At 41.2% G+C, this 21,875-nt stretch overlaps 1 protein-coding gene across 11 annotated transcripts in view; it reads left to right on the top strand.

The window, feature by feature from the left end:
• SNTG2 (syntrophin gamma 2) overlaps nucleotides 1-21,875 on the top strand; it is a 408,896-nt gene that overhangs the window by 169,412 nt on the left and 217,609 nt on the right. For 10 of the 11 annotated variants that reach the window (XM_034952500.3, XM_034952491.3, XM_034952496.3 and 7 more), the window contains 2 exons: nucleotides 13,270-13,313; nucleotides 13,416-13,457. The exons of the other annotated variant lie outside the window; for it this stretch is intronic. In XM_034952500.3, coding sequence (XP_034808391.1) covers nucleotides 13,270-13,313; nucleotides 13,416-13,457 — 86 coding nt within the window. The remainder of the gene's footprint in view (nucleotides 1-13,269; nucleotides 13,314-13,415; nucleotides 13,458-21,875) is intronic. 11 annotated transcript variants of the gene reach the window in all.

The following is a 21,875-nucleotide window of genomic DNA, read 5'->3' as shown; positions in this document are numbered from 1 at the left end:
CTCCTGAGTAGCTGGGACTACAGGCGCTCACCACCACGCCCGGCTAATTTTTTTTTGTATTTTTAGTAGAGACGGGGTTTCATTGTGTTAACCAGGATGGTCTCGATCTCTTGACCTCGTGATCCTCCCACCTTAGCCTCCCGAAGTGCTGGGATTACAGGCGTGAGCCACCGCGCCCGGCCTACTCAGTCTTAAAGAAGGAGGAGGTCCTGCCCTTTGTCACAATAGGGTTGAACCTGGAGGACGCTATGCCAGGGGAAACAAGCCAGACATTAAAGGGGAATACCACATGACCTCACTTATGGGTGGAACCTGACGAAAAGGTCAAACACGCAGAGAAGGAGAATAATACAGTGGTCACCAGAAGTGAGGAGATGGTGGTGGGGAGGAATGAGGAGCTGGAGGTCAGAGGATGCAAAGCCGTGCACAAGTAGGTGAGCTAGTCGAGAGGTCCAGTGCCCAGCATGAGGACTGAAGGTCACACAGTCATACCGTGTTGGGGATTCCTGCTACATTTTAGCTGCTCTTGACACACACAAAACAAAACAAAACAAAAATATGGGTAATCAGGTGAGATGATGGATATGTTAATTTGCTTCACTATAGTAACCATTTTACTATAACATCTTTTTGTATGCCTTAGACATACTGTTATTATTAATAGTAACAAAAATCTACTGGACACCCACAGGACATTCACAATTTGAATCAACACCAGCATTAACCTTCAAATTATGTTAAATAAAACTTTTTATTTAAAAGTCTTCATTTTAATATGCTAAATATTCAGTTACTATAAATAGCTACTAAAGTCTGGCTGCTCGAGAGATTTCTTGCATAGCGTATTTATTTCATAATATTAAAACTTCATTTCTTCATTCATGAACTTTATTATCAAAGTAGAGATTTTTTGTCCTTTTTTAAATCAAGAGTGTGTAACAGGAAGCTGAGTTTTCTCTCCTCTCTCCCGTCCTCCTGTCCTCCTCTTGCTTCTTCCCTCTCCCTCCCTTCCTTTGCCTTCAAAGCACCCATGCATTTGTACATATTTTTATTTGTATCCTTAGGTTTGAAGTTTGCTGCTTTCTTCTAATATCTTGGTGTTAGTCATTCAAAACCCTTAATAACTACCATATCTCCAAAACAGAATTGTTTTCTAAGATGAGTTATTGTAAATATAAATCACAGAAGGAAAGCATACTTTAGATGGACATGCTACTTTTCTTAAAGATTTACAGTTAAAGATTTACAGTAAATACATGTCAGCTGTTTTAATATTGATGTGTTTTGCTTAATTTATTCTCAATTGAGAAACTTTTTCTCTCTTGTGTCAAAAAGTAACACATTAGATCAGTTAGTAAATTTCAGAACAGGATATGATGATAGAATGAATGACAGAAGTAGACAGTAGGGTGTGGTGTACAGGGATAGGGTGAAGCTGTGTTTTTTTTAATTAACACATAATTGTACATATTTATGGGGTACATAATGATGCTTCAATACCTACAATTTATAGTGCTCAGATCAGGATAATTATCATATTCATCATCTCCAACATTTATTATTTCTTTGTGTTGGGAATATTCAATATGCTCTCTTCTAGCCATTTGAAAATATACAATATATTATTGCTAACTATCATTTTTCTACAGTGCTATAGAACACTAGAAGTATTCCTCTTATCTAGCTGTAACTGTGTATCCTTAAAAAAATCTCTCCACATCTCTCTTACCTCCTCCCCTTCCCAACATCTAGTAACCTCTATTCTACTCCTTAGTTCTATGAGACCAGCTTCCGCATATGAGTGAGAACATGCAGTGTTTAACTTCCTGGGCCTGGCTGACTTCACTTAAAGTAATGTCCTGCATGTTCACCCACTCTGCCACGAATGGGAGTGTTTCATTCTGTGTGTGGCTGAATAGTGCTCCACTGTGTGTATACACCACGTTGTCTTTATTCATTCACCTGTTGTGGGACACTTAGCTTTGTTCCGTATCTTGGCTATTGCAAATATTGCTACAATTAACATGGGGTGCAGATATATCTTTGACATACTGATTTTCTTCCCTTTGGATAAAAGTGGCAGGTTTGCCAGAATCATATGGTATTTTTAGTTTTTTTGAGAAAGCTCCATATTTTTCATGTTGGCTATACCAGTTTACATTACCACCAACAGTGTGAGTTTCCCTTCCTCTGCACCCTCACCAATATTTGTCATTTTTTGGTCTATTTAGTAATAACCATTCAAACTGGGATAAGATAATATCTTACTGTGGTTTTTATTTGCATTGCGCTGATGATTGGTGATTTTAAGCATTTTTTCATATATTTAGTCATTTGTCTTCTTTTGAGAAATGTCTATTCAGCTCATATGCATACTTTTCAGTAGGATTATTTGTTTTTTGCTGTCGAGAGATTTGAGTTCCTTGTATATGCTGATATTAATCCTTTGTCAAATGAATAGTTTGAAAATATTTTCTCCCATTCCATGGCTTGTCTCTTCACTCTGTTGTTTCCTTTGCTGTGCAGAACCTTTTTAGTTTGATATATCCCATTTGTTTATTTTTGCTTTTGTTATCTATGTTTTTGAGGTCTTATTTATACAATTTTTTCTCAGACCAGTGTCCAGAACCATTGCCTCTATTTTTATCATCTAGTAGTTTTATAGTTTTGGGTCTTACATTTAGATCTTTGATCTATTTTGAGTGGATTTTTTATACAAAGTGAGAGATGGGAGTCCAGTTTCCTTCTTCTGCAAGTGAATAGCCAGTTCTCCCAGCACCATTTATGGAAGAGAAAATGTTCTCAATGTATGTTCTTGGTGCCTTTGTAAAAAAAAAAATCAGTTGTCTATAGATACATGGATTAATATCTGGGATACTTATCTTGTTTGATTGCTCTATCTATTTTTTGCCTGTACCATGTTGCTTTGGTTACTATAGCTTTATAATATAATCTTAGGAAGTGTAATACCTCCAACTTTGTTCTTGTTTCTCAGGATTGCTTTGGCTACTTGGGGCCTCATGTAGTTCTGTGCAAATTTTATGATTTTCTTTTTTATTTCTGTGAAGAATGTCATTGGTATTTTGATAGGGTTTGCATTTAATTTTTAGATCGCTATGTGGAGTATATTCATATTAACAGTCTTGATTTTTCCAGTCTGTGAACACGTTATGTCATTCCTTCGTGTCATCATCAATTTTTTCTATCAGTGTTTCATAGTTTTCCTTGTAGGGATCTTCCATATCCTTGGTTAAATTTATTCCAAGGGGTGTGTTTGTATGTGTGTATGTGTGTGGCTATTGTAAATGGGATTGGTTTACTGATTTTTTTCAGCAAGTTCATTGTTCGTACTTAAAACACTATTGATTTCTGTATGTTGATTTTGTATTCTTTAACTTTACTGAATTCATTTATCAGTGCTAAGAGTTTTTTGGTAGAGCCTTTAGGTTTTTCTATACAAGATCATGTCATCTGCAAAAAGGGACAATTTGACTTCCTCTTTTTCAACTTGGATGTCCTTTATTTATTTCTCTTGCCTGAGTGCTCTAGCTAGGACTTCCAGTACTATGTTGAGTAAGAGTGGTGAGAGTGGGCATCCTTGTTGTGTTCCAGATTTCAGCTTTTCCATTCAGCATAATGTTAGCTGTGGGTTTGTCATATGTGGCCTTTATTGTTTTGAAGTACTTTTCTTCTGTACCTATTTACTGAGAGTTTTGGTCATGAAGAAGTGTTAAATTTTATTAAATGCTTTTTTTCTGAATCTATTTAGATGATCATATGGTTTTTAATTTGCCATTCTGTAAGGAATGCAATTTATTTATTTTTGCATACTGTGAATAACGGAATCATGATTATATCTCGAGTCTATTCATTTCACCATTTGGGGCTGTATAAAGACAAAATTGCTTTTTAAAAATGAGCAAAATAATTATATACATTTTATTATACATATGAATACATACAGAAATTTGAAAAATGTATTCCATGGATTTGAATTTACTTTTGTATTATTATGGAAGTTTTCTTCTTTCAACAGGCTTTGCAACATAATGAATATCTGCCTTACACATTTATTCATAACTGTTTCATTATTTCTCTTTCGTTTAAGTGATGCCTCCATCAACACAAAATGCACAGTACAGAAATAGTAAGTGTTTGATAAATGAATACAAGCTCTGGTCTCCCTGCTTCTCTCAGACCCTCACAGTTTAATCTGAGTTTCCTGTGCCAACTTTCAATATTGTTTATATACTGCCATGATACGGTGGAGGGTGAAAACTGTGTTAGAAACTAGGACTTCTGCTTGGGGTTTTCTTGTGGACAGGTTCTGCAATGGACTAACAGACACTGGAAATCTTCTTGTCCAGGGCTGATAGCCATCAGCCAGGACGAGAGTGCACAGGGAATGCTCAGTTTGTCTTTTCACAGCCACTTAATGTGACTTTCTGATATTCCAGTTGATTTTTTAAAAATGAAATCTGCATTTTTGACTTGGAAACTGTTGGGAAACAATTCAGTTTATGATTAGGAAATGATTACTCATCTACTTCCAGTGCTGAAGGGGAGATCATACACCTAGGAATAAGTGTCTAGCCTTTCCATCTTCAGAGAAAAATGTTATACAGCAGGGGAATCGACCTCGAATAAACGACATATACATTTTATGCAGGCCATTTTCAGAAAGTACCAAAAGTGAGATGAGACAGTTGGTTCTTGAGATAAGCTAAAGGATTTGCTATTCATTCATTCATTTTTCTAAATCTTCTAACAAATGATTTCCCAAGAAAACTACAGGTGGTTCTCACTATTTAGCTCCTCTGCAGAACATCCTTCTTTGACGCTGTTTTAGAAAGTCACTGGCCTTTACCAGAAGTCTTTATGATAAATGACAAGATGAAGTTTGTATCTGCATGTCCTGCAAACATGCTTTTGAACTCAGTGTCCATTGTGGTACGTCGTTTCTTTTATATAAAGGTCTACATCATTATTTGAGAATTCCTTCCCAGGGAAATGTGTCTCTTCTGGTAAATAGACACAAATATACAATTTTGGATAAATTTGGAAATTAATAATTTCATCATGGTTGTCTCATCTGAGACAAACCATAGAGCCAAACCATAACGTCAAATAAGAAGGTCAAGTTTGTGACTGCATTAATTTAACTTTGTATATATTATTTGTCATTCTAAGTAGTCCTTAATGTTCCATGTTTTAAATTTAGCAATTGTAATATGCATATAACTTACGGCATTTCACCTTTAATCCTTTTGAAGTGAAGCTGGAAACCTCAACCACTTCTGGTTGTCATGGTGTTGAGCAGGGCTTGGAGGATTTCTGATGAGCTGTGCAATAGACTCTGCCGTCAATAATACATCATTGCCAAGTTTATTGAGCCTGGACAATGTGGCTTCTCATCATCAAGAGAATGCCTTTAAATACCTCTTTAATATTTTATAACATGTCATCTTCATGGAATTTAATATATAAAATATTTGAAGGTGGTGTTCACAAGTTGTAATAAAAATTCTTGCAGGCCAGACATGCACTTAACATTTGTAGGGAGCAAGTCTACTTCTTATTGGTTGTAGAGTTCCTGACAATAAGAGTTACAGGCAGAAGAACTCATTCATCTTAAATTCTTGGCCAAAAAACTTAAGAGCCATATGTGCCTGTCTTATTTTTCTTGCTTGTTTTACACAATATGAGCAATGAAAGTATTTCTGAGTCTGTGAGTCTCTGGCTTCCTTTACTGCTTCTCCTGAGTAAATAGGCTGTCACTCATCATGGACATGGACATCCCAGATTCATGGATGACATTCTTTGGAGCCATTTGGTGAAGTGACAACATAATTTTTTGCATAATTTTTTCTAGCAAACTCTGAGAATAAACTCACAGTTTTAAAATAGCAATATGGTTTCCTCAGTTGAATAAAATCAACTAATGTATATGATAAAGAAGATAAATTTTAATTTTTCCTTTCAGATTAATGATATTTTACATAATAAAATCTTTTTTTGCATTACAATTTTTCCAGCTAGAAAAATTCAAAAAGAACTGTAACACTGCTGAAATTATTTTAAGAAATGACAATTAAAGTTTTCTTTTTGATACATCATCACAGTCAGGCTGGTGGGAACTCCATCTAGATGGCTTGTCCATCCTTTCAACATTTATTCCCTCTCCCCAAGAACTCCTGCAAACATTTTATTTTATTTAAAAGAATGTTCCAGGTCCACATTTTTGGAGTAACCTGAGAAAGTCTTGTGCCCAAGTCACAAAGCATGTATTTCTTGCCAAGAGGCTTGATTCATTTGCTAGAGTACAGTGTTGGAGATTAAAATCTCTGTGTAGAGAAGCATTTTTCATAGCCCTTCGTGATGAGTCGGTCATCACTGGGTACTCTGCAGAGGTAAAGAAAGTCTGTTGAAAGTTAGGCGTTCACATTGGCACTGCCAATTTAGAGTTTCATTCGCCGCAGATAGCTAAATCCTGCAGCCTATCATCAATACCATAGTACTTTTTCTATAGTTTTGACTAAATGGTAATAAAAGCAAATTTAATGACCTTTGTTTTATCAGGTAACACAATGTAAATTCAAGCAATGATTATAGGATTTATACAGTCAACAGTAGCCCCAGACAAGACACAGCCTCGGGCCAAACTGTAAAGCGTCCTGCTAATGAGATGCAGTCAGCTTTCTGTGGGGTTGACGCAGGTTTCCAACTGTAAGACATTCTGGTCTGTTAAGATCATACACGCACTGTCTGATTTATTCCTGGGTGAGTTTGCTGAAGTCAGTTTTAATTAGAAGATGTGTTTTGACTGACAGTTCTTGGTGTCTGTGTTCGGCTAGTGTTTCTTTCTTGGTAGAAACATTTAGGTGCTGGAGCGCTATTCTTACTTATCAGGATGTAAAAAGGCAATTTAAGTTCCAGAGTCACACTCAGGGGATGGATTCAGCCACACCCTGGCCTGCGGTGTGCAAGCTTCAAGTTGTTTTTGGCAAATCCATTTGACTTCCATCCTGTCAGATTATGTATTTTAGTGATATCCTTGGAATCTACAGATCCTTAAAGTGAGCTCTTTTGAAAATGAGCACAAACATGGGACACACTATTCATTTCCCTCAGTGTAAAGTTTCAGAGAAAATGCAGAAACTCTCCTGTTCTTCTAGTTCACACCTTTATGAGGGTCCCGTTTAACCTGTTTGCGAATCCTTTTTTTTTTCTTTCTTTCTTTTTTTTTTTTTTGTGAGACAGAGTCTCACTCTGTTGCCCAGGCTGGAGTGCAGTGGTGTGATCTCAGCTCACTGCAACCTCCACTTCCCGGGTTCACGTGATTCTCCTGCCTCAGCCTCCTGAGTAGCTGGGACTACAGGCGACGCCACCACGCCCAGCTAAGTTTTTGTATTTTTAGTAGAGACGGGATTTCACTGTGTTAGCCAGGATGGTCTCCATCTCCTGACCTCATGATCCGCCCGCCTCAGCCTCCCAAAGTGCTGGGATTATAGGTGTGAGCCACCGCACCTGGCCACTAATCCTTTTTCTTTTGAGCTCTTCACCTAATGTGAAAATGTTTCCATTTACTTGCACCTATATCCTAGGCTAACAGCTTTTCACTAAACTATCAAATACACATTCTCATATGGATTTTAACATAGTCTCTGCTACATTGTTTTACAAAACAATAAGTTGAACTGTAAACTTAGTTTCAGAAATCTTTCATTTTAAAAATAAAATTAGAGCTTATTTAATCAGATAATCTCCATATATGTGCGTGTATATATATGTGTATATATGTGTGTGTATATATGTGTGTGTATATATATATACACACACACACACATACATACATACATACATGCACAGGTTGATAGGTTTGACAGCATGCATTTAATCTGCAACACCCAAGAACACAAATACAGTCAGAGCCACGGGGAAGTTGAGTAAAAGCAGCACTCCTTTCCAGACACCTGGAATTGAGTTTGCAGAAGGTATGACTTCAGATCACCCCAGCTGCTCTTGTTTCAACACCACGCAGATTACTTGTAAAGAAAAAATTCTCTCTTGATGTAGGCAATTTTCCCTTAAGTTTTGTCATGTTATCTTTTGATTATGTGTCAAAAGATCATGTGTCATCGTGGTAGTAAGTAAACCTCGATTCTGTTTCTAGGTTGCCTGTTCTGGAGGCAGTGGGTAGGGATTGAGGGGGTGACTCTGAGCGGAGTTGCGGGGTTGGCTGCAGGTCTGCCGCTGTTAGGCGGGTTAGCCATCCTCCACTGTGTAAGCTGAGTGTAAGCTGTGGAAGAAGCTGAGCCATGTGTTAGCTGAGTGTACATGATACAATCCATTAACCAGACTAGAGCAAACGCCCACTCACCCTCCCTCCAGTTTCAGAGCTAAACACCTCCCAGAGCCCCATGCCCTGCACCTGCCCCTTCTCTCCTGAGTTCAGTGAGAACCATGCATTTGCCTTTCTCTACAGTTTGGCCACATATGTGTCCCCAAGCAACACATTGTTTAGTTTTGCTTGGTTTTGAACTTCACAGTAATTAAAGTCGTACCATATGTCTTCTTTGCCCTACATTCTCTGCTCAGTGTCTAATCAGACATGCACAGGTGTTGACGTGGCACGTGGTCTGAATTTTGACTCTGAGGCCCAGAATTTTCACCTGTGGGGTGATGATTATGCCTTACACATGGGGTTGTGATGTGGTTTAAATACGTCCATAAGGACTATGAAGGTTGTCTGACCTGTAAGAAATGCTCAGTAATTTTAGTCATTATTAATTCAAATAAATAATAAAATCTAACTCAGTTAATATTAAGACTTGGTAACAAATATTATCATTATATAACACTACCCACATGTATATATGAATAAATATTTAACAGAAGTGTCTTTACAAATTCTAATTAATTTTCAAGAAAACACAATTATGTTCATGATAACACAGTTGTGTTCCAAACCTTGATTACATTACCTTTACATGACCTCAGATAACCCTATAATTACTTTATCTTGATAAAGCAAGTATAATAAAGTATTAGCTCATTACAACATTTTGCAGGAGTTTGAATATTTATATGGATTAAAATGCATTATGCTGTATTTCCATTTTGTATAATGAGGCAGTGGCTGTATTACCGTAGGGATGAACTAGAATCACTTTTCAGCTAAAACCAACAAACCTTGCCTAATCTGACCAAATAGTTCATTTTATTTAGGATCACTAATTAAAATTTCGAATTAAAATCAAACTTTCATGATTTTATTTTATCACCCATTTTACCACTTTTTAATTTTTTTTAAGGCTAAAAGTGTCCGTCAGCTGAAACACATTTCACAGTTTTAGTTGGAAAGTATTTGTAATTACCTTTCATTTAATAACTGGGAATGACTCTTCTTCCTCCTCCCTTTCACTGAACCAAAATTGCTTAAGAAGATTGGTTTTGTGTCCGGAATTGGTGGGTTCTTGGTCTCACTGACTTCAAGAACGAAGCCGCGGACCCTCGCGGTGAGTGTTACAGTAAAGATGGCGTGTCCGGAGTTTGTTCCTTCTGATGTTTGGATGTGTTCAGAGTTTCTTCCTTCTGGTGGGTTCGTGGTCTTGCTGGCTCAGGAGTGAAGCTGCGGACCTTTGTGGTGAGTGTTACAGCTCTTAAGGCGGTGCGTCTGGAGTTGTTGGTTCCTCCCTGTGGGTTTGTAGTCTCACTGGCTTCAGGAGTGAAGCTGGAGACCTTTGCGGTGAGTGTTACAGCTCATAAAGGCAATGTGCACCCAAAGAGTGAGCAGCAGCAAGATTTATTGCAAAAAGCAAAAGAACAAAGCTTCCACAGCATGGAAGGGGACCCCAGCGGGTTGCCACTGGTGGCTCCCGGAGCCTGCTTTTATTCTCTTATCTGGCCCCACCCACATCCTGCTGATTGGTCCATTTTACAGAGAGCTGAGTGGTCTGTTTTGACAGGATGCTGATTGGTGAGTTTACAATCCCTGAGCTAGACACAAAGGTTCTCCACGTCCCCACTAGATTAGCTAGACACAGAGTGTCGACACAAAGGTTCTCCAAGTCCCCATCAGGTAGCTAGATACAGAGTGTCGATTGGTGCATTCACAAACCCTGAGCTAGACACAGGGTGCTGATTGGTGTGTTTACAAACCTTGAGCTAGATACAGAGTGCCGATTGGTGTATTTACAATCCCTTAGCTAGACATAAAGGTTCTCCAAGTCCCCACCAGACTCAGGAGCCCAGCTGGCTTCACCCAGTGGATCCCCCACCGGGGCTGCAGGTGGAGCCGCCTGCCAGTGCCCCTGCGCCCGCACTCCTCAGCCCTTAGCTGGTTGATGGGACTGGGCGCCACGGAGCAGGGGGCGTCGCTCGTTGGGGAGGCTCCAGCCGCACAGGAGCCCACAGAGTGGGGGAGGCTCAGGCATGGTGGGCTACAGGTCCCAAGTCCTGCCCCGCGGGGAGGCAGCTAAGGCCCCGAGAGAAATCAAGCGCAACATCGGTGGGCCAGCACTGCTGGGGGACCCAGTACACCCTCCGCAGCCGCTGGCCCGGGTGCTAAGCCCCTCATTGAGACAGACACTGGGCTGCAATTCATCGTCATCTCATTAAACCCCAGGCCCTGCCGAAAAGTCTGGGTCCAGGGAGGCTGCTGACCCATGGGCTCAGCACTGCCCTATATGCGTTTTTCTGATGTCTGGAGGTGGCTTCTGACCAACTCTAAAGCAAAATAGACCTCACTGCGTTAGTTCCAGACAAGAAATGGCAGCTCCATTCTGAAAACTCTAGATACCATTCTTTTCAGGGAATTTGGTTATGCATTTTGGTGCCTGACTCTGGACAGTCATTTTTTTTTTGCTGTTCTGTAGGATCTCAGGCACACATGTGGCTTGTTGACAAAACAAAATGCTGCTTTTTGCTTTAGGTTAGAAGAGTCAGACGCGTCTTCATTGACCTTCATTAAACAAAGAGGTTAAGTCATTTACTGTGTGATTACCATAGGTATCATTTTAAAAACACATTACCTCGGCCAGGCGTGGTGGCTCACGCCTGTAATCCCAGCACTTTGAGAGGCCGAGGCGGGCAGATCATCTGAGGTCAGGAGTTCAAGACCAGCCTGGCCAACATGGCAAAACCACGTCTCTACTAAAAATACAAAAAAATTGGCAGGGTGTGGTGGTGCGTGTCTGTAATCCCAGCTACTTGGGAGGCTGAGGCAAAAGAATCGCTTGAGCCCAGGAGGCAGAGGTAGCGGTGAGCCAGGGTCGTGCCACTGCACTCCAGACTGGGTGACAAGTGCAAGACTCTGTCTCAAAACAAAACAAAAAAACAAAAACATTATCTCCTGCACTGGACTTGTTCAATGACAATGACTACTTTCCATAAGTAGCTAAAGTTTGTTTTGTAAAAATCAATGCGTCTAAATGCACAGAGGTTTTTATTTTCTATAGGTCCATTCAGACCATGGGGTAAAATACTTTGATAAGAACAACCTTATCCCTATACTGTTAGACAAGCTGAAGCTTAGTTTCCCATGCGTCAGGTAGGTATTTGATAAAGATGGTGCTTCTTAAACTAAATATTGAGAATTATGATGATTGATTGATTTGGACCTTGTTTTTATCATATGCAATTTTCTGCACTTTTATAGCATCCATATTAATGATATGATCTATATAATCACTACCACATGTGTAATTTCACATGGAATCCACATATTCTGTGTGTACTTTCTTCTGTTAGCCTTTGATTCCCTTAAAATTTAGGTTTGTAATGCTTCTGAGGCCCCGGCTCAAGAGTCCATTATTCCAGATAATCAATACGTGTTTTCAGGATGCAGCCCACCCTCGTGTGGCTAGAGAGGGGAACAACAGCATGCGAAGAACTGAGAGACAGAGACAGAAAGAGACAGAGAGACACAGAGACAGTGAGAGACACCGAGAGGGAGGGGGGCAGTTTGAACACAGGGAGATGGCGCAGGGGAGAAGAGCTGCCACCACTGCATGGGCCACAGCAGCTTTGCCATGCACAGTTTCGGTACAAATGAGAACTTTATTTGGATCGCTTAGCATCAGTACCATTGCTGTACAGAATCGGTACCATTACGTACAGTGATGTGAAAACTATAGTTTCGACACGATTTAATATTTGCTAAACACTAGAAGTAATATTTAGAATTGACATTTAATCTGTATATAGTTTGTCAAGAGCATTCCCACTGTCAAAGAACAGGTTATTACTTGTTTTCCACTATTTAAACAAAGATTTAAAATTGAAACAAACCTGTATGAAGGCAAAAACTGGGGAAAAAAGCCTTAGCTTTTGTGCAGAGTTGTTCAGTTGTATTGAATGGGGCTCTGTCTGCCTCTCTGACAATGGAAAGGTTAAGTGAAAACATGCTGCATAGATTATAGTCAAACTTTCTCATACAAAGTTTTTCTCTTTGTTGCCTTTAATATTCTAGGTACAGTTGTTTTGATCAGAGCCGTCTCTGTACGTTTGTTTATGAGAATGAGGGGAAATGCTAAGTGGCTGAGGGAATTCCTTGTTTATTGCACACTTAACGAAAAATGTGCATCGGACTTTCCATATCCTGTAATGAAACCCTTTGTTACGAGGAAGTGACATTTGTTTTCCACACTAAACAAGTCTTCTGTGACTGGAAGGCAGCTCTCTTAATGCACGTAAATCAATCTAGCTTCCCTTATGAAGTGGCCGATCTAGCTTTCCTTATGAAGTGGCCGATCTAGCTTTCCTATGAAGTGGCCGATCTAGCTTTCCTTATGAAGTGGCCGCCTATTGCTGTGTGTTCACATTTCCCACACCCCTGTGGACACATGCACACACACATCCATGGCACATACATCAACAGATTCACATGCTCAGACTTGCAAATACCCATGCATGCCGCCCACACCCACGCATGCACACCCATCTGCACCTGCACACACACACATCTCACGTGGACACATGCACACACACATCCATGTGTACACACAGGCATGCACATATCAACAGATCCACACACTCAGACTCGCAAATACCCATGCATGCCACCCACACCCACACATGCACACACATGCATACATTCACACCCATCTGCACCTGCACACACAAACACACATCTGCTCACGTGGACACATGCACACACACACACGTGGCCACTTCAGCTACTGCAAGCCCTGTGCTTAAATGACTGTCATAACAAAGCATGTCACTGAGATTTCTCTTAACACTGTTGCCACTTTTGCCACCCTGCAGCTGACCAGACAGGGATGTTGTTCGTAGGAGATGCTGTTCTCCAGGTCAGTATTGTACACGTTAATCCTTAACTTGATTGCATTTTTATTTTTAACTTGTATTAATCAATTGTTATTCTCAACATTCTTACTTTGTCATCTGTTCAGGTTAATGGCATACATGTAGAAAATGCAACTCATGAAGAAGTGGTAAGTGAATTACATTGTATAGTTATTCTGTTTATTATTCTTGTATTTGAATTATTTGTCTCTATAGTTTATATTTCACTGAGTCTATCCATAGATGCAGTGTTAGAATTGGAAAGAAAGCTTCAAAGGTTTAGTAAATCGTGTTACAAAAGGACCTTAATAAACTGCCCACTGTCGACTGTTGTGTGCTGACTGGGGCACTTCACGAGCATTCCCATCAGGGATCCTCACAAACCCTGTAAAATACACTTGATGAAGCCCATGTTACAGCACTGGAACTCAGGGAGCAGGTGACTAACCCGGGATTCCTGAAGTGTTATCATCGTGCTGAGCGCAGGAGGTGTCAGGGCTTCACAGGGTCTCCCCGTACCGCCCGGGCGCTGGAGCCTGCAGGGCCTTCGCGCCTTTGCTCCCCGTTGGCTGGCAGCAGCACGCGTGCATAGAATGTGTGCCGTGGAGGACGCCAGGTGAGACCTCTGAGGATCACATAAGATGGTGGGGGTCAGGATGCATTCGGTGCAGGATGACTTCCATGGAGATGAGCTTTCTCCAATGTCACGTCAGGTTAGGCGGATGAAACAGACGTCTATCCCCGAGGTACTCATTCTGGCTGTTGGGAAGAGAGAAGCCGAGTGCAGCCTCACCATGGGGCTGATGCCAGGAAGCATGTGGTGGGGACGCGTGGTCAGTCTGGTGCCTGTGGGGTGGGGGCAGAGGTGGAGACGGTATTACAGCTGAGAGATGAGGTGGAGGGCGAAGCGGGTGAGATGACTGGCAGAGCAGTCCCTGTGCTGATAAGTGACCTGGGGGACACCGGGTCAAGGGGAGAGGCAGTGGAGCCGAGTCCAGGACACACGCCTGGGGCCCAAGGCAGCCAGCAGAGCCCTCACGGGAGTTTAATTCTGTGAGTTGCAGCAAAAGGCAAGCAGGCTGGTAATGTAACTTGTCCCACGAAGATTAATAGGCATGCACTCATTTCTTCTTCAGTGTTTATCTTTTCAATTAGCCAACTCTTAGTTCCAAGGAAGGGCAAACAGCCCTAGTACCCCAAAGTCACCCCATCTGCATAGCAGTAAATTTCCGTGAAACCAAGGCAGGCACACGCAGCAGTCTGTAACTAAACGGGGAATCGCTTCCTACACGCTCACTCAGAATTCATCTGTGTCTTCATTCAAGATGTGTAGTTATCGACCTCTAATTTGTGCTGGGCGGAGGAAGGAGTCACAACAACAAGGATCAGCATATTTCTTGGCCTCCAAAGCCAGAAAGTCTCGAGTAGATGAAGTGCTGTTATCCTTTTGCTTATTGTGGGAAAACACATCACAATTGATAGAGAGGCAAGACACACCTTCATGACTTCTAGCCCAGAGAGAGTAAAATTCTTGTGAGCAACAGTTTTTTTTGTTTGTTTGTTTTGTTTCGTTTTGTTTTTGAGACAGAGTCTCGTTCTGTCACCCAGTGTAGAGTGCAGTGGCATAATCTCGGCTCACCGTAACCTCCGCCTCCCGGGTTCAAGCAACTCTGCCTGCCTCAGCCTCCCAAGGAGCTGGGATTATAGACGCCCACCACCATGCCTGGTTAATTTTTGTATTTTTTTTTAGTAGAGATGGGGTTTTGCCATGTTGGCCAGGCTGGTCTTGAACTCCTGACCTCAGGTGATCCGCCCACCCTGGCCTCTCAAAGTGCTGGGATTACAGGTGTGAGCTGCCACACTTGGCCACAACAAATTTTTGCACCAGTTGCTCACAACTGTAATCCAAGCACTTTGGGAGGCCTAGACAGGAGGATCACTTTAGGCCAGAGGTTCAAGTCCAGCCTGGGCAACATAGCAGGACCTGTCTCTACAAAAAATAAAAACAAAATCTAGTCAGGCATGGTGGCGCATACCTGTAGCCCCAGCTACTCAGGAGGCTGAGGTGGGAGGATCACTTGAGCCAAGGAGTTTGAGGCTGCATGAGCTATTATGGCTCCCTACACTGCAGTCTGGGCAATAGAATGAGACCCCATCTCAAAAAAAAAAAAAAAAAATCCTAATAAATTATATGTAAATCTTATAAATGGAGCTATTACAATATTGGACTGATACAAATATACTTTTTGAACCAAACTGATCATATCATATGTCTACATTCTTATGTGATACAAAATAAATTATTAGAGAAATGCTAATGAGACATATAATCTCAATTTTTCCGATGCATAAAGTTTATTAAAATGCTAAAATTCTAAAAGATTTATAAATCATATGGTTTCACTTCCTCATTTTTCAGAGTAAATTCTGGCTTCAATTAATTCTAAAAGAAAAATATCAGTTGTACTGAATGCAAAGAATCCTTTGTAATATAAAAACTAGATTTACCTCCACAAAGTGAATCTTATTCACTCTACTGCTTTGGAAGATTTTACTACTTTAAGTTGTTAAAACATCTTAATACACATACATGTATATACATTAACATATAGTTTCCCCTTTTTAATACATCTGTGCATTTTCATCCACATTGGCATATAATACTGTAGCCAGCTACAGCCGAGTAAACTGCCCGTGTGTTCACTGGGCAAATTCTGAGACATGTCTCTCTTCAGAGAAAAAGGGAGATCAATGACGGCTGTCACTCAGTGTGACATCCCTGCGCAGACACAGATTGGGATGTCTCGGGGGCGGGCAGCAGGAGCTGCCGGTTCCTCTCGTACCTGTACCTGGTCTGTGATGCGACCACTGATCCCGAGTGAGGAGCTCTGGGAGGTGGTGGGCTGCTCTCCAGCGCCCCCACAGGCAGGGCGCAGAACAACAGCCTGGCAGGGCCACAGCAAGGCTGGTGTGTTCTGCCTGTAATCACCCCAGGGCATCTCAGCGCAAGAAGCTTTACAGAATGTAATTTTTCTCCAGTTCAGTGGGAAATTTTAAAAAGACGTCTCAAGTGTTAAAGTAAGATACTGTAATAGAAAATCACTTCTAGTCTAAGTTACAGTCTAAGTTCTTAAGTGCTATGAAAACCATTGATAAAAATTGACCTAATTGGAAAAAAAAAAAAGTCACTAACACCTTTCACGGAGCTACCTTTTTAAATTTAAATTAGTCCTTTTAAAAAACACGTTTCAATCACCTATAATAGCTTTTACTATGATTAAGAACTCATGGCAGATCCTGCCTGTAGGTGATTTTGAACTTAACTGTTAGAAATAAAGTTGACATCTTATGTTGGGAAAAATGGTGTGGACACTCTGAGCAGGAAGGAACCTTCCAAATCATCTATTTTGAGCAGCAGGTCAGGGTGGGAAGCCCCATTCACAGAAATTGGCTCTGACAGTTTACTCAGCAGACCATGGGGACTTCATTCCATGTTAGCAGAAGAAGGGGTTCCTAATACAGAGCTGAAGCTTGCTTTCCTGTTACGCCAGGTTTTCCATTTAACGACATGTGTTATGGTTAATACTGAAACAGGACGTTACATCCTGTGTAAGCAAGGCCTTTTTCCTCAAGAATGAGTACGTTCTGGCCTCGGTGCCGGAACACAAAGTATGCTATTCCCATTCAAAGGCAGGCTGTTTCTGGCTATGTGTGCTAACAGCTAGAAACTGCAGGAGAAAGAATCACTGGCCATTTTCATAGCTGTTTACCAGGTATCAGGGACATTTTTGATTTGCTCTGGGATACAGAACACATCTGGGACAATAGCTGGAACTGGAGTTCCATCTGTTGATATTTACAATAGAGCACTCCCTTGCTAATAATTTATTTGCTTTCTGCCTGAGCCAAGAGGCAATCGAAAGAAATGTAATAAAAATTACCTCCTCCACATCTTTCAAGTCTTCCCTACAGCATGGCTTTTGGTTTTCCGTTTTCTAAAGGAAAAGCCATTCTAGGATGTCCAGTCACCCAACCATGATGGGCCTGAATCCAGGGGTCCAGACACCAACGTGGAGGTTCCACCAGTAGGACACATATCTGTTCAGCTCTGTACTCAGAGGGGAGATAAAGAGCCCCAAGGTGTGTTTGGGGCCCTGAGACAAGTGTGGGATGAGTCCAAGACAAAGGCAGCTGTCCCCTGACCCACATTAGTCCCACATTGTGACAGGGGCCATGGCAGGCACTGGGGCTCCAAGGACGTGGCATCACCCCAGAGCCAGGGTCCAGCAGCTCTTTGTCCACCACTCATAGTTGCGAATCTCTGCTTTACGGAGGCTAACAGGGAGATCTGCAGTACAAAGAGTTGGTGGGCTTTCCTCAAACAGACTTGGACTTCCCTTTATTCAGGGCTGCTGTTCTGGGAACTGACTCTGTCCCTGAAATTGATTGAGAGCCCAGGCCTCTTTACTGTGGTAAGTCCAGTCTCTATCCACCTGACCTGGAGATTTTTCACCTACGCAAATCAATTACAACTGCAAAGTATTCCCCATCTATTTCAAACCTAAGAGCTCCATGATCAATTAGCCATGGCTAGATAGATCTGCAGGTCAAACCATCAGCCCTGCCACCCATGAAGGGAACCAACGCACCTCATCTGAAGGTTCAGTGCTGCTGCCTGGGCTCTGCCATCCCGTCCAGGGTCCACCATCCCTTTGGATTCCAGGAGCCACCTTCAGTGGTGGCATAGCCCAGTACCATGCCTGCTCAGCAGGAAAGTGCCACAGCAGAGTTTCTGGGATGCTGGAGCCTTCCTCACTTAGGGTTTTTTCAATTTTTTGGCAAAGAAATTAATGTAGATTCAGCAAGGGAGCAGGTATGGGAGTATGCACCCTACTTCCATAACCCTTTGAATTCCTTCTGGGACCACACGCCAAGGAAGCTATGGCAACTCAACCTCACTTAGTGTGGCCACTGTGAGTCCTGATGTTAGTCAACTAACCAAGGAAACCAATAGAGTCTCTCTCAAGTAATTAAACAAATTCAATCCAGAATCTCTACTCATTCAACTCAGAATCTCCAGTCATTCAATCCAGAATCTCTAGTCATTGCACCCATATTAATACATTTGGTCTAATCCAACAGAGGATTCTACAACCCTAAACACATACTCCCATGCACAATCAAAAGTTCATTTCTGCCATTGTCATGACCATTGCATTGCAATTCTTTAGATATGCATGGGATCGCTTTTCTGAAATTAGGCTTCATAATAAGATTTGGGGCTAGTTATGAGACTAGAAATATGGGGAGTGGCCAGGTGCATATTGAGGAAAGTCAGCATTGTCCTGCTGAATTGTTGCCTCAGAAAACATAATTCTAGGACCTCTGGGCAACAGTGACTGCCGATAGGGGAGGAAGGGGAAGGAAAGTCAGTAGGATATGAATGTGCAAAAGGGACACAGACATGCTGGGATCTGTTCTCATTCCCACTCTTTGCCCATCAATGCCCTAACTGTAGAGAGACTCACTGCCTGATAGAGTTACTCAGCCACCTGCAAAATCAGATGTGGGCTTGAGTTTTCAGAAGTCTTAACTCTGTAGTTACAAGAAATAATGAATCATTTCAGGGAAATCCTGAAGCTCTCTAGCACTCCACTCATGCCTTAAAGTGGAAACATGAGTCCCTGGGCCTTGTCATTGTCTTTCTCCATGTTCTCCACTGCAGCTTTAAGCAGCCCTCTGCCCTTACCCAACACTAAACTCTACCCACTAGGATTTGGTCAGGAAAATGGGAGCAGCTCCAGGAATTCCAGCTGTAACAGTTTGAAGATGGGGATAAACGGGTTCTTACCAAGTTGGGATTGCTGGAATACAAAGGGCAGAGAGTCTGCCGTCGAAAATATGATATTTGGCCAATGTCAGTGGCTCACTCCTGTAATCCCAGCAACTTTGGGAGGCCGAGGCAGGTGGATTACTTAAGGTCAGGAGTTCGAGGCCAGCCTGGTCAACATGGCGAAATCCCATCTCTATTAAAATACAAAAAAACATTAGCTGGGAAGGGTGGCGGATGCCTATAATCCCAGCTACTTGGGAGGCTGAGGCAGGAGAATTGCTTGAGCCCGGGAGGCAGAGGCTGCAGTGAGCAGAGATCATGCCACTGCACTCCAGCCTGGGCGACAGAGCGAGACTCTGTCTCAAACAACAAACAACCCCCCCCCCCCCAAAAAGAAAATATTATATTCAAAAACTATAAAACTGTCAGTTCTTAAGAGGAAAAAAAACAAGTTTATTGCAATTCTCATGAAAACTCTGGAACGCTTGCACATCTCCCACAGTTGACAGTGTTGAAGCTGTGGCTCTCAGGACACGCTGGGTAGCCCCATAGATCCATCTACCCAAGGGTGTGCTTATCTGACTTCAAAAACGGTTGACGTCTCCTCTTTACCTCCCAAATCTTTAATGAGTTTCTTTCAGCAAACTCTCACCCCGAGACATATGGGAAAGGATCTGGAGAAACATAGAACCTGGTTTCTCTTTCTGCTTTGAGAAGGGAAATGGAGGGTTGCTGAGTTGACAATGGACAACCCACCAGCCTTAAGAGTGCAACTGGTCAGAAATGGATAGACCCACCAGACAGAAATCAGAAAGGACATAACAAATTTCAACAGCATCATCAATCCACTGCATATAATGGACATCTACAGACTACTTCACCCAACAACAGCAGAATAACATTCTTCTGAAGATCACATGAAGAATTCACCAAGACAGACCACATTCTGGGCCATAAAAACACATTTTAACGAATTTAAAGAACAGATATTGTATCAGTCTGTTCGCACATTGCTGATGAAGACATACCTGAGACTAGGTAATTTATAAAGAAAAAGAGGCTTAATAGATTCACACTTCTACGTGGCTGGGGAGGCCTCAGAATCATGGTGGAAGGTGAAAGGCACATCTTACATGGTGGCAGACAAAAGAGAATGAGAAACAAGCAAAAGGGGTTTCCCCTTATAAAATTGTCAGATCTCATGAGACTTACTCACTACCACAAGAACAATATGGAGGAAACTGCCACCATGATTCAATTACCTCCCACCAGGTCCCTCCCGTAACACATGGAAATTATGGGAGCTACAATCTAAGATGAGATTTGGGTGGGGACACAGCCAAACCATATCAGATACTGTACAGTGTCTGCTCTTAAACCAAAATGGAGTTAAACTAGAGATCAATAACAGATAGCTGGGAAGTCACAAAATGCTTGGAGAGTAAACAGTACGCTTCTAAATAACACACTGGTCAAAGAAGAGATCTCAATAGAAATCTTAAAAATATTTTCAACTAAAAATAATACAACTTATCAAAATTTGTGGGATGCAGTGAAAGCAGTGATGAGAGAAATATATAGAATTGAAAGCATATATTAGAAGAAATGTCAAAATAAATTTTTTTCCAACAGCAGGAGTTTATTTCCCCAAAGCTCTCAGCTTTCCCCTTAGGAAACCAGAAAAAGAGAAGCAATTTAAACCCAATGTAAGTAGAGGAAAATAAATGATGAAAATTAGAGAAGAAATCAGGGACTGAAGACAGGAAATCAAGATAGGAAAAAAAAGCTGTTTCTTTGAAAATATAAATAAACTTATAAGCCAATAGCCAGGCTACATATGCAAAGAGAGAACACAAGTTAATAATATTAGAAATCAAAGAGAGGATATTACTATAGATTCTATGGACATGACATACACCTCTATGCTGACAAATTTGATAACCTGGATAAAATGCACCAATTCCTTAAAAAACACAATCTGCAAAAACTTACACAATAAAATGCAGTCTAGATTGGCCTACATCTATTAAATGAATTAAATCAATAGTTAATAACTTTCTCAAACAGAAAGTGCCAGGCCAGACGGGTTCCCTGGTGAGTTCTACCAAACATTACAGCAGAAGTTATACCAATTGTCTACAATCACTTTCAGAGAATAGAAGCAGAAGGAACACTTCCTAGTGCATTCCATGAGGCCAGCTTTATCACAATACCAAAACCAGATGAAGACATTATGAGAAAAGAAAATTATAGACCAATATCTCTCATGAACATAGATGCAAAAAATCCTCAACAAAATATTAGCAAATGGAATTCAACAATGTATAAAAAGAATTACACACCACAACCAAGTGGGATTTTTTGCAGCTATGCAAGACTAGTTCAGCATTTGGAAATTAATGTAATTCATCACATTAACAAACTAAAGAAGAAAAACCTAATGATCATATAAATGGATGCAGGAAAAGCATTCCACAAAACCCAACATCCATTTATGATATAAACTCTCAGTAAGCTAACAGTAGAGAAGGACCTCCTTAACTCGATAAAGATTAACTACAAAAAATCCCACAGCTAACATCATAGATAATGGTGAGAAACTAGATGATTTCCCACCAAGATCAGGAACAATACAAGGATGTCTCTTCTCATCAGTTCTTTTCAACACCATACTGAAAGTCCTTGGATGTGGAATGCAAGGTTATTTATTATACACAATTTAATTGCCTTGCTT

Source organism: Pan paniscus, chromosome 12, assembly GCF_029289425.2.
Source record: "Pan paniscus chromosome 12, NHGRI_mPanPan1-v2.0_pri, whole genome shotgun sequence".
NCBI lineage: Eukaryota > Metazoa > Chordata > Mammalia > Primates > Hominidae > Pan > Pan paniscus.
Note: the sequence above shows the minus strand (reverse complement) of the source record. Positions and strands in the feature narration are given on the sequence as shown.